Here is a 12,764-nt window from a genome sequence, read left to right on the forward strand (position 1 = left end):
TTCATGTAACGCTGGAATCCTGAATCACATTCTAACATATTGTGCATTCTAGAGCCTCACTCTCTCAAGCATGTCTTGCAACAACGATAGCCACAACGTGTCAAAAAGACACGATAACAGTGATAAAAATGTGTCATCCGAAAGTTCATGGAGTGTTCACTCAGGTGAAGAGGTTAATGATTTCATAAATATTGCAGATAATGTTCCTCTGTGTTTAGGAGGAAGAATGGCTCTTACAGGAGGAACGGATCTCGATGGGGAACTGGCCTCAACACAGCACCGTTGAGGCCAGTTTGCTGTTGATGCTGTAATGCTTTTAATGTTTTATGTAAAGCACTTTCAATTGTTTTGTACATGAAATATGCTATACAAATAAACTTGCCTTGCTTTTGTCACAGTACTACCACCTTAAAAAAGCCTTGCCACCGGCTTTTAGTCCTTTACTGCAACTGAGAGCTGGCGTTTACTGTACCAACGAGGCTGGTGCATTTTAGCAGGATCTAATGTTGTGCTTCCCATGTAATGAGCAACACTGTCTAACATAACCGAATAAAAAACGTTGGCTTTAGGTTCATTTAGGCAGTACGTTGACTTACTTGTTGAGGAGAAAGCTGCCTGCTCCCTTTTAAAATCTTTCTCCTTTTACCTGGGGAAGGCTAGCGCAAAGTTTGTATCGTCTGGTCATGCTGGCTTTTAAGTCCCCTTTTCGATTTCTTGCCGATGATGAAAACAGCTTATATAGCGCTTTACTGTGTGTAAATGATACCCAAAGCGCTTTACATTATACATCACATTCACCCATTCACACACTGATGGCGGAAGCTGCCATGCACGGCGCTCGACCACGACCTGTCAGGAGCAATTTGGGGTTCAGTGTCTTGCCCAAGGACACCTCGACATGAACGACATGAACCTGACTTGGCCGAGGATCGAACCTTGGGTAATGAGACGACCACTCTACCTTGCTGAGCCACGCCGCCGGGGTCTCAATCACTGTGTGCTGTGCATAGCCGGTGCTATTTGTCCCTTGCCAGTGGCTGTACCATACTGGCTTATCGTCGCCTACTACCGTTCGCTTACGAGAATGTGTCAGATCATTAGCAGAGGTCATAATAAACCAATGATAGCATATATATACATGCAGACATCGATTTTGGCCAGTAAACAACAGAAAATGTTACACAATGTTCTGTTAAAAGTAAAAACATGATGCCCACTCAACAGACTTGCAGATATGCATCCCACCTTTTCCAGTAAGCTGTCCCATTTGTTGTTTAGTATCCAGCACTCACCCTCATCTCCTCACACTTGCGTGCACACATGTATTGCAAGCCTTCATTCAGGGCCAGATGTTCCTTTCAGCTCCACGTTACTTTATCAGCTGCTGTACAGTGACAGGCAGGAGAAGAACTCTAAGCCCTACTGCGATGAAATGCCTCACCTCCATTAAAATGATCCCATCCCCTCACATTTCATTTAACCGTCTTATTTCCTCCAGCCATCTAAGGTTGCATTCTTTTCCACCTCAGTTCTCAGCTGTTCTTGACAAGTTTTGAACCATTTCTTGTCACATTTCACTGAGGAAATGCATATTTAATGCTATCTGACGATCATCTGACCCACTGGGAGGCTTGGTCCTCCTCTGTTTCCCTCCCTTTGACTCTGTCCATGATTGCAAAAACTCCTCCTGCTCCTCATTGAGTCTGTAAATGAATTTCCTTGCCTACAGGGTTTTGGAAGGCTAGCAGAGCGTGAGAGAGAGGGCGGTGGTCAGATAGGGATCTGAGAAGAAAGATCTCAGTCCAAATATCTTATCTCCTTGAGGAAAGCCTTTTTAGGCCCACCACTTTGAGAGGGATATCCGCTCAAGATAGAAGAACTTTGGATCAGGGTTCAGATGGTTTGAATGAGCGGCAGTGTGGATGAAAAATGGCCAACCACTAGAGAGCTGTTTGGGACAAAATAGGAGAGGACAGAAAAAAGAAAAACTTTTGATATTTTCTCCCACTAATTTTCCTTGTTTTTCTTGTCTTCTTCACCTGCAGAGGAGAAATATGTGACAACACAGCCGTACACCAGTCAGGGGAAAGATGAGGTGAGCTTTGAGAAAGGGGTCACCGTGGAGGTAATCCAAAAGAACCTGGAGGGCTGGTGGTACATCAGGTGAGCCACACCGAACCCACACATCTTCATAAGAAGAACTGGATCTGTCCAAAGGGATTTTTATTCCAAACTTATTTGAACGTGGATCCTCAGAGAGCTGTGAGAATCATCGGGCTGTGGTTTCCTGCTGCTCTTACTGGTGTTGAGAAGAAACTGTTTGGCACTCAGCACAGACCTGATGGGTGTCCTGCGTCTGTGTATGTGTGTTTAAACATATGTATGTTGTTTTCTTAGCCAGTGTGTATTTCCTGAAAGTTGTTTGTTTCCTTGTGTCCCTGGTGGGATGTAAAAGTGGGCCACCGCACAGCTGATTACAATCACATGCTGCCTTGTGGCATCTCACATAACTTTCCAGCACACATACAGAGTCTATGCAAGGATGCTTCTATGCTTCAAACACCTCGTTCCCTTCTTGGCGCTCACAACAATACTCACTGAATGTGCCGTCCATCTGTAAATAATCCTCCAGATGTATATCTGAGTCATGCTGCTCATAGTAAAGTTCACATGCATGGGGCATCTTTGGTTGTGGGGACTCCTTGTGGTCACAGTCAGCTATTAAATACAATGATCACTGAGCAGAAAATGACTCAAACTTTACCTTTAGTTTCACAAATGGCTCATTTAGCTTCACAACAAATGCTAAAGTGTTGGAAAACTGTTTTTCTCTGCACATATTATGCAGCCTGTTCAATCATCAGAATGGTAAAAATGTTTTTTCCTTTGTTTGCTGAATTTTATTACTTATAAAATGCTAAATATATGGAAATCTTTGCTTAAAGTAAAGATTAAAGATACATTTACTCAAGCTTTCACGTAACTTGACTTCACAATATTTTAGTTTCCTTTAATTATCTTTAATTGCTGCTAATGAACTGCTCCCAAAAAAGCTGGGAGTCAAATGAACCAAATATCCTCTCTAACCGTTACAAGTAGACTTTATTGGACCTTCCCTAAAACTTTTAAATGCACATTTCAGTGTTTAAGTATTTATTGCACAACATGCTGTTCTCTTACAAGGTGATTAAACACAAATAAAATCCAAAAGAAGTGTCTAAACCATGAATGGAGCACTAAATGATCTGGTTCAATGACAGCTTTTTTATTTTATTTATTTATTTAGGACAAATCATAGCTTCACAGTAAATATGCCAGAATTAGCTACAAAAGCTAAATTGCATCTGTTGTCCTAAGGCAGGCACATGGAACAGACATACAAAAACAAACAGCATCACATATTGACAAGACTTACAATAATTACAATAAACATAAAATAACAAGTCAAACAGTGTTGGTTACACATGAGTACAGGACTGGTTTGTTTTGAACCACTGTTTTAGTGTTTTCTTGAAGGTGGAGTAGTTGTCACAGTTTCTAATATGAGCTGGTAGTGAGTTCCATGACTGTGTGCCTCTGGTAGACACCACCATTTGGCTAAACTTTGTCCTGCGGTGCTGTATGTTACACCCTCCTCTGGTTATTATTAATCTCCCACAGCTATTTTACTGGTTGCATTTAGGGACAAAGACAAGCTTAAAATTAATTGATCAAAATAACAAAAGGTAAAGCATCCAAGTTTTCAGTGTGAGTCAAAGGACAGAATTAGCTTTGAACGTCTTGTGCCACTTTTAAACAAGATACCATATCACACATTCTTTCTTTCTTTTTTTTCTACAGATACTTAGGAAAAGAGGGATGGGCCCCGGCCTCCTATTTGAAGAAAATAAAAGATGACTTCTCACCCCGCAAGAAGACCCTGACCGGCCCAGTGGAGATCATCGGCAACATCATGGAGATCAGCAACCTGCTGCAGAAGAAGTCGGTGAGTGAGAAGGACATCCAGACAGACGGAGAGGGCAGCAGCACACCAGAGCGCCACATCTCCAAGAGCGAGATAAGCCTGCCCATGCCCTACAACTCTGAAATCAACGCCGAGACGGGCAGGAGGCTGAGCGCGGGCCGTGACACCAATAGCCCGTGTCTGGGAATTGCAGCGAGCTCCGCTCTGAATGAAAGTAAAGGAAGAGGAGAGCAAGGGTCTCCAGCAGTTGCAAGAGTGGCACCACACAGAGTAGAAATTGGTGAGTACTTGTGTGTGAAGAGGTAATTTAATCTTTCACACCAGTAAAAGCAATGCAGCAAAAAAGGGGGAGGGAATGTTGTGTTTGTATGATGAGTAAGATTTGTTATTTTCCTTTTGTGTAGGCTTTGAAGCTATAGGTAAGCTACACGGCTGGTGGAGTTATATAAGATAACGTGTAATATGAGCTAACAGTCTAACAGTCTGCAAATGCTTGTGGATTTTCATTTTACTCACAAACTAAGAATTGTGTGAAAAGTTCCAGTTGAAAAGATTTCATTGCAGCTCATTTAGTCCATTTTAATATGTTGGTATTTTCTTTGTCAGGATCTCCGAACCTGAGGCAAAAACCTCCCCCGAGAAGAGAAACTAACTTGGTAAGAACTTCATAAACTGTTGCTAACATTATGTAATATGTTGTCCTCAACATCACAGACATGCATCAGAGTGACGATAGCGGCAAAATATGTCAAACCAAGAATAACCACACAAGATAGGAATAAAACCATAAAGAGAATGAAATACTAATTGGTCTCATGGTTACTGTGGAGAGTTGCATAGCAACCATTAAAAGCAAATATCCAGTCTCTTTTCATCTTCTGGCTGTATCACTGTAAATATTATAGTTATTTAATCTGACACAGTATCCCATCTCTTCCTTTCTGTCTCAGGGTTTCCAGTTACCCAAACCACCAGAGCCCCCTGCTGTGGAAGCAGAGTATTACACCATAGCTGATTTCCAGTCCAACATCTCTGATGGCATCAGCTTCCGTGGAGGACAAAAGGCTGATGTAAGAGAACAGTTCGTCAGTGTTGTCATTGAGATGAAACTGGGCTTATTGAATATGTATGTTAGCTGAGTGTTCCCCAGGTAGACAGAGGAGCTGAGGCAAGATACGACCTTGAGACATGCATTTAAATTTAATGATGTATAGAGAATTTTTTCTAATAGAAAGAAGACGGCTGTACAGATATATATTGAGGGCTTCATGAGTTCTAAACAACATGTTAAACCCTTTTGTTAATATTTGTGAAAGAAAGCTGGAGTCATATATTATTTAATAATAGGTTGCTATTATTCAACATGTTTTTAATCATCTGAACAATGGACGAAGCAGTACAGAAACTGACTGACTGATTTCAGACTTTAACCAGATTTGACAATATCTGTGTTATGCAGGTAATAGAGAAGAACCCAGGTGGTTGGTGGTATGTGCAGATTGGAGAGATGGAAGGATGGGCCCCCTGCTCATACATTGACAAACGCAAGAAGCCTAACCTCAGCCGACGGAGCAGCACCCTTACCCGACCAAAGGTCCCACCCCCAGCTCCTCCCGTCAAAAAGCAAGACCCCGAGGAGACTCCCATTCCTCCTAATTCTGCCCCCAAAGCCCCAGAGCAGCCTGGTAGGTCTGTGTATGAGGAACCTGAATACGACGTTCCTGCAGTTGGCTGTGAAGGTGAGTCTGACAACGATTTCTTGAAGAATGAGCGTTCTCAAGATGTGAAGACCAGCACTGTGGTCAGTGACAAGTACCACAGCTCCCCAACATCCAGCAAAGCTTCGCCTCCTGTCTGCAAAGCCTCTCCTGTTTTCTCTCATCGAAGAACCTCCTTCAGGTCTGTAGAGGAGGTTGCTAAAGAAGAATGCATCTACGAGAATGATGGTTTCAGGCCCAGCAGTGGCATTGAGGGAACTGTACATAAAGTTTCCAGTGAGCCCAACACCCCAAGGAGCTACCATTCCTCCACGGTCCCACGAAAACCATCTGGATCTTCACCTCTAGCTGGTAGACCTATGAAAACGATGACCCCAGAGATGAGTCGAAGAAGCCAGACCCTGGGGAGACGAGCAGATATCAGCCTCAGGTCTCAGGACAATAGTCCTCACTCTTCATCAGACGAGCTGGTCAGAGGCCCTAAGAAAATTCCTGCCTTTAACCGAGATGTAGAGCAGAGAATTGGTCAGAGCCCTGCTGCCAGGCCCAAACCTTCAGTCAGACCTAAACCCCTTCTGACCAAATCAGAGCCCCAGAGTCCTGAGAGGATGGACATCAGCTCTTTGAGAAGGCAGCTGAGGCCTACAAGTCAGTTTCGACATGGCCTCAAACCTTCTCGTGGGGACGACTCTGAAACCGCCTCCGTTATCTCTTCAGAAGACTCTATTTGTTCCCGCAGTACCTCAGATCTTTCCTCTGTTTATTCCAAAGGCAGCCATGGGGACTCAGATGTGGAGGGTCCCACTCTCTACCGCTCCCTGGATGTCTACAAAAAGGTCCAGGACTCAGAGATCAGCTTTCCAGCTGGGGTGGAGGTTGAAATTCTGGAGAAACAGGAGAGCGGTTGGTGGTACATCCGCTGGGGCTCAGAGGAGGGTTGGGCTCCCTCATACTATCTGGAACCTGTCCGGCAAATGGGTGATGTTGGATTGCTAGAGTCAGAAAGACAAGGTAGCGGGAAGAACAGTGGGAATAAATCCAACAGCCTGGAGAAGAATGAGCAGCAAGTTTTGGCTCTGAATAACATCAACATTCAGGGTCTGACTCAGCAGAATCAAGGTTTGAGGAGAAACTCTCCACCGATTCCATCTAAGCCTCCTGGAGGTTTCTCAAAGCCAACTGGGATGGTTAATGGAGGTGTTCGGATGAGAAATGGGGTGCGGCAGGTTGCGGTCAGGCCTCAGTCTGTATTTGTGACCACAACACAGCCAGCTAAGGACTCACACTACATGACAGGGTCCTTAAGAAGAAACGAGTCACTTGGCAGAAGTGATCACTACGGCTCTGGTTCTGCCACTCTTGGTGTCCGCCGAAATGCCTCATTTAGCACCGTGCGGCCACATGTAGTTGTTGAGAGTCAGACAAGGCCTGCTGAGCGCTCCAGTCTGGGGTCCTCTAGCAGCGCATTCAGCACGGGCAATGTCCAAGATGCCCTAAGCAGAGTTAACCAGCGCAATGGCATCCCTGTGTCTACCGTGAGGCCAAAGCCCATAGAGAAGAACCAGCTGATCCACAACAACCTCGGCAGGGACGTATATGTGTCCATTGCTGACTATCGGGGCGATGAGGAGACCATGGGTTTTACTGAGGGCACCTGTCTGGAAGTGCTCGAGAGAAACCCCAATGGATGGTGGTATTGCCAGGTGCAGGACAGCCTGCTTCCCCGCAAGGGCTGGGTGCCCTCCAACTACTTAGAGCGGAAAAAATAAAAAACAACATACACCCTTTTTCCCGCCCCATATCCCACCACCCCGATATGATGTCTCCAAAGAGCTGGGTGGCATCACTCCTTATGAATGTTACCCTCAGTCTCCCTTAAGCAATATGTCCTTGATAATATATGTTAATGAAAAGGCCATAAGTATGGAAAGAGAGATCTTTTACCTGATAAGAAAGGACACTTTTAGTGCTGGCCTACTAAAATGTATAACAGCAAGAGTAAAGAGTCGCCCTTGAAATAGAAAGTTTAAAGATGATGGTGTCTCATATGAAATGACATGAATGGCAGAGATAATCTCTTAAAGAGGTTTGCATCTTGTAACACAGACGCTGAGCAGGGTAATGCTTACTCCTGCCCATCGCTGACTACGATGGTCGATAAGTGCCTTTTGTATTTGATCACCTGAATGGAAGTTTTAAAAGGTAGATGGCAAAACTTTAAATCAACCAAATCTTATAAGAGTGCCATAGTCTTAGAAACACCACCAAGAGTACTAACATTAGCAGTTAAGAGCTCCACTGTTGATTCCTAACAAAGTCAAAGGTTTGATCTTGAGTGGTCTCATTGCTCCAATGCACAGATTGAAGAAAATACTGAGGTTTAAGGGCCTGAAGTCATCAGAGTAATTTTATTTGTTTTAAGCCACAAGTCTTCGGGCAAAATTTATGTAATTTCTATGTTCAAGTTTCAGTGTTTTGTGTCAATGAAAGTCTTCCTTAGAGAATTATTTCTGCTTTCTTGCGACATCTGTATTCCACCAACATCTTACAATTTCAAAAGTGACTGAAAGCTGAAGGTTCCCCTATGTTAGGCTAAGTAAAGGGTAATCATTTGTTTAGTAGATCCCTAAAAAATATCCTAATGATTAAATATTTAATCGCAGTTGCAACTATTTGGGAATAGCAAATATACTAAAAGAATTAAAAGACAAAAAACTATAAAACTTAAAAGAAAGAAACAAATATTTTAGTTTCTTATTAAAACAAACTTGTAACTTGAATGGATCCACATCCTGTCTGGGAAGGAAAATATCTCTAAACAATTGGTTTACAAAGATTTGGTTTACTTGAGTTCTTTAGCTCCAGAAACAAATGGTCTTGTATTTTTGTACTTCTTTCTAGACGTACATTGTCACATTTAATAAATGCTGGAAACATGATGAAAGAAGTGAATCCCAGGGACATACTGACATTGAATCCTGCCCAAAATGTGAGGAATCCAAAGAGAAATCCCATTTCATTGGCAGTCTTTGCTGTGAATTTACTATTTATCTATGGTACTAGTAAAAGTGTGATTATGAAAATGTTTAAAACGAGGTCTCTAAACTAGAAAAAAGAAGAAAAAAAGAAAAGTTTTCCTATCAGTTCCTGGAAACACTTGATATATTTTTGTCAAAATTGTCGCTCTGTTGAAACAGTAAGTAAACAAGTAAACTGTACTGATAGATATCTCTCCAAGTATTGGGCCTGTTATTTAACATGAAAAAGAATTAATCTCAAAATTCGAAATTCAATGCTAAAATACTACAACTTTCAAAATTCAAATGGCTGATGTTCAAGACTGCTGAAATATATTTTCTAATGAAAGGTGTGAGCTCTATGTGAGGCTGATCTTTTCATTATGTTTCTGCTGGACAGTATCATAGTATTAAACAAAGTACAGTACCTGCTAGATTGCAGTTATCTATTAAAAAAAAAACATTTGTTTTTGTTTGTTTCTCTGTGATCGCACATTGACAATAATGAAGAACGAAGTGGTTCTGTTTTGTGAATTAGTGCACTTTAAAAATGTCTTTATGGTGCATTAATGCAAAGATGCAGTTAATACTCAGCATAATTACTGAATAAGTTTCTGTGTCTATTATAATTTTTTTCTTAATTCAAAAGTCAGATCAAAAGTTTGATGGGAGTTTTTTACATGATCAAAGTGTATCTGTGTAGGATTAGCTAAACAGAGACACCATGTGGAAGTTAAGAGGTACTACAACCTGATTTCCAGATCCTACCTCAGTGCAATAAGAAATGCACTGCTGGTCAGTGAGACTTTCTAGAAACTGTATAGAAATATAATTATGTCTTTTTCTTTATAAATTTAAGTGCAGCTAAAATTATTTTAGTAAAATTTTGTTTTATATTGGGCAATAATTTATTTTTCTTTTAAAATGGACATTTTTTCCTCTATGCTGTGTGCTGCAACTTTAGCAAATGACAGGCACTTCCTTCATCTTTATTGTTCTTTACATAATGCCGGATTAAAATGTATTTATTGAATAGTGTAAAAGGTTTTCATGGTTTGACAATCAACATATTCACCTTGTTAAAAATACTTCCGACTTATCCAAAGTTAACTAAATGCAAAATTTTGCTACAGTCAACAAGCACTCAAAGAACTACTTATTTAACAAATATGTATTGGAAAATTGAATTACTAGATTTTATCTCAGCATTTAATTAAAAACACAAACAGTCGGGTTACTGATAAGCCCCCCCCTTTCCCTTGAGACGAAGGCATTATGTAAATGTGTTGAATCACTCTGAACACTTTGCTCCAGCACGTTATATTTGCTTATTGCTTTGTTCGATTGAGCTGAACTTACTTGCAAGGGAATCATTGTGCGTCAAGCATATATTTAGTTGTGTAGCATCTGTCTTTATGTTTGCTATTAATTTTCATCCTCTTATTTTATTTACTCTGCTCTCAAATTCTGAAATGTACCCGTGAGGAAATGTGCAATAGACAAAAAAGAAAAAAAAGCTTCACCCGTCAGTGAGAGGAAACACAGCGCGAGCAATGCCGCTACATCTCCTGGAAGTCTTGTAGATGTTCTGGGTCAAACTGCCAGTCATTTCAACAGTGTCATGATAAAGTCTATCCAAACCAGCAGATACATATGGCTGTCAAAGCTTCGGAGAAATCACCGGACCAAAGCAATCGTATGCGACCCCTCATTCTGTCTGACCTGAAAGCCAGGATCTCTGCTGTGATCGGGTTTGTGAATGAAACAGCAGAAACCCACTGACCCACTCTGTAGTCACATGACATCCATCTGAGATCTTCTCCACACATGAAGACGCATGGGCCCTTCAGGGGGGCCTCCATGGCCCTGCTCTGAGCTGTCACATTTGTGCCTGAATGGAATTTTTATAGTTTTTGTTGTGTTTTTTTCTTCCTGTTTGTTTTCCCTTGGGATTGTGTCCCCTCTTTCTTCCTACCTAGAATGTCTCTTTTGACATTTACTGCCCCGCTGTCAAACCCAGACTTTTTTCTGCCGATCAGCACAGCGAAGGTGACATTTGGCGCTGTTGGTGTCAGCGGGCTCAGTGACGTCAGCAGAAGACTGTCAGCTGTAAACAAGAGACCTGGGAGATAAATCTTCCTTCAGGCCAATTCACTTCAATCCATCAACTTCCAGGATGTACAGCAAACAAAAAATCCTTTTTTTCCCCTTTGCTGAGCCCCCAGCTGGCCTTACTGATCTGCTACAGGTGAATACATCACTGTGCACAGGTCAATAAACACAGTTCTCTACCTTGCTTGGGACCTTTGTCCATAAATCCCTTTTTTGAGTAGTTCAGACTGCTCACCCATGAATAACTAGTTAGCAATTATAAGTAATGTCCTTTTGGCTAGGCTACCGAGTGTTAAATGAAAGGATTGACATCATTCTCACGTCTCATAATCAGACAAATAAGAAAGGATTTTCTTTGTGCAAGCTAACAAACAAGAGAAAAGGTGATTTTTTTCTGTGTAAAAAAATAAAATATAGCTTGGTATAATAATGAGTCTTGATGCATTGATGCATTTCTTTGAACTTTGGACTGAGAATGGTGTCACTTCTCATCTCACTCAGAAACATTTAGCAACATGTCAAGGTTTAGATTTCCTTTTTTCTTTTTCTTTTTTATTTTTTGACCTGGTTTAGCTTTTAGTTGAGCATATGATCACAACTACAGCCTCTTAACCCGTTGGAAGTGGAACTTGGGGAGGCCACTTTTCTTTTCTTTCCACCTGCACACCTGAGCTTCTTTGCCCAAGTGATCAGGCCGCTGATGATGAGTCGTTGTGGCGAGGATATGAGTTTTTTGTCATCTTCCTGGAGGCCAGCCGGTTGAGACCGCTCCGCTTTGCCTTCATCCGGTGTTATTCCTTGCTCTCATTTTATTCTGACAGAATGGATGGCGCCTCTGAGGCGTGAAGCACCCTCAGCTTTGGCCAGACTTCTTCTCTGCTCCTCACTTCTCCATCATATTTTGATATTCCCACCTCTCCTTCCTTGACAGAGCTGAGCTGCATGTTCCCAGTATAATAATCTGAATGTTTGCGTGTCTTAGCATGATGAGATGGATTGTTTGCAGGTGTACTCAGGAAAGGTTGGAGGTCAAAGTGGAGAGCAGGATGCAGCGAGACATATGGATTAATAGAAAGTAGATGCTTGGAGAGGAGGTGACAGTGAGGTGTTTGAAAGGAGAGGGAAGGCTGCTGGGCACTGTTCCACTCTGAAGCCTATGAATCGAGCCCTTTATATCAAACTTTTTTGACTCACCCTTCTGTAACGTAAGAGCTTCCAAACCTGAGATATTGGGGCGGCAGTGGCTCAGGCGGTAGAGCAGGTTGTCCAATGATCGGAAGGTCGGCGGTTTGATTCCCGCTCCCGCAGTCATCTGTCGTTGTGTCCTTGGGCAAGACACTTAACCCTCCTTGCCTCCAGTGTTGGCATCGCTGGTGTATGAATGTTCGGTGATGGTCGGAGAGGCCGTAGGTGCAGACTGGCAGCCACGTTTCCGTCAGCTTGCCCCAGGGCAGCTGTGGCTACACACGTAGCTTACCATCACCAGGTATGAGTGAGGAGTGGATGAATAATGGATTCACAATGTAAAGCGCTTTGGGTGCCTTGGAAAGCGCTATATAAATCTAATCCATTATTATTATTATTATTATATGATATGAAATCTCGTTGCATCAAACAATCTTTTAATTGCAGCATTTTGAAGTTTGAGTCAGAGACAAATGAATTCAGCTTCTCTCCGTCAGTAAAAATGAGATTAGAACTGATCCAACTTCTGATTTCAACTTGTCTTACTGTCGGCGTCTTTAGATCCAGCATTGCCCTGAAGTTGAGGGTTGATCTGGGTGTTGGAAAAAAGATTTGGGAAAAAGATGAAAGAAAAGCCGTGAAATTCTTACTCCTTTGTGTTTTTGTTGAGTAGATAATTGAATGTTACACCAGTGTTACAATTTAAAATGTTTATTCACATGTAATGAAAAGGGATCAAAAGAGTCAACAGCTCTACGGTGGAGAGAT

General features: G+C 42.0%; 1 protein-coding gene across 2 annotated transcripts in view; it reads left to right on the forward strand.

Moving 5' to 3' along the window:
• The window catches only part of sh3pxd2aa (SH3 and PX domains 2Aa), a 123,760-nt gene extending 111,607 nt beyond the window's left edge, over positions 1–12,153 (forward strand). Inside the window, exons 11-16 of one of the 2 annotated variants that reach the window (XM_041983636.1) lie at positions 2,046–2,163; positions 3,841–4,244; positions 4,369–4,383; positions 4,571–4,620; positions 4,915–5,034; positions 5,424–12,153. In XM_041983636.1, coding sequence (XP_041839570.1) covers positions 2,046–2,163; positions 3,841–4,244; positions 4,369–4,383; positions 4,571–4,620; positions 4,915–5,034; positions 5,424–7,451 — 2,735 coding nt within the window. In that variant the 3' untranslated portion in view covers positions 7,452–12,153. The remainder of the gene's footprint in view (positions 1–2,045; positions 2,164–3,840; positions 4,245–4,368; positions 4,384–4,570; positions 4,621–4,914; positions 5,035–5,423) is intronic. The other variant, XM_041983637.1, reaches the window with a different exon arrangement.
• The last annotated feature ends 611 nt before the right edge of the window (positions 12,154–12,764 follow it).

The sequence above is a fragment of the Melanotaenia boesemani genome, chromosome 4 (genome assembly GCF_017639745.1).
Source record: "Melanotaenia boesemani isolate fMelBoe1 chromosome 4, fMelBoe1.pri, whole genome shotgun sequence".
NCBI classification, from domain to species: Eukaryota; Metazoa; Chordata; class Actinopteri; order Atheriniformes; family Melanotaeniidae; genus Melanotaenia; species Melanotaenia boesemani.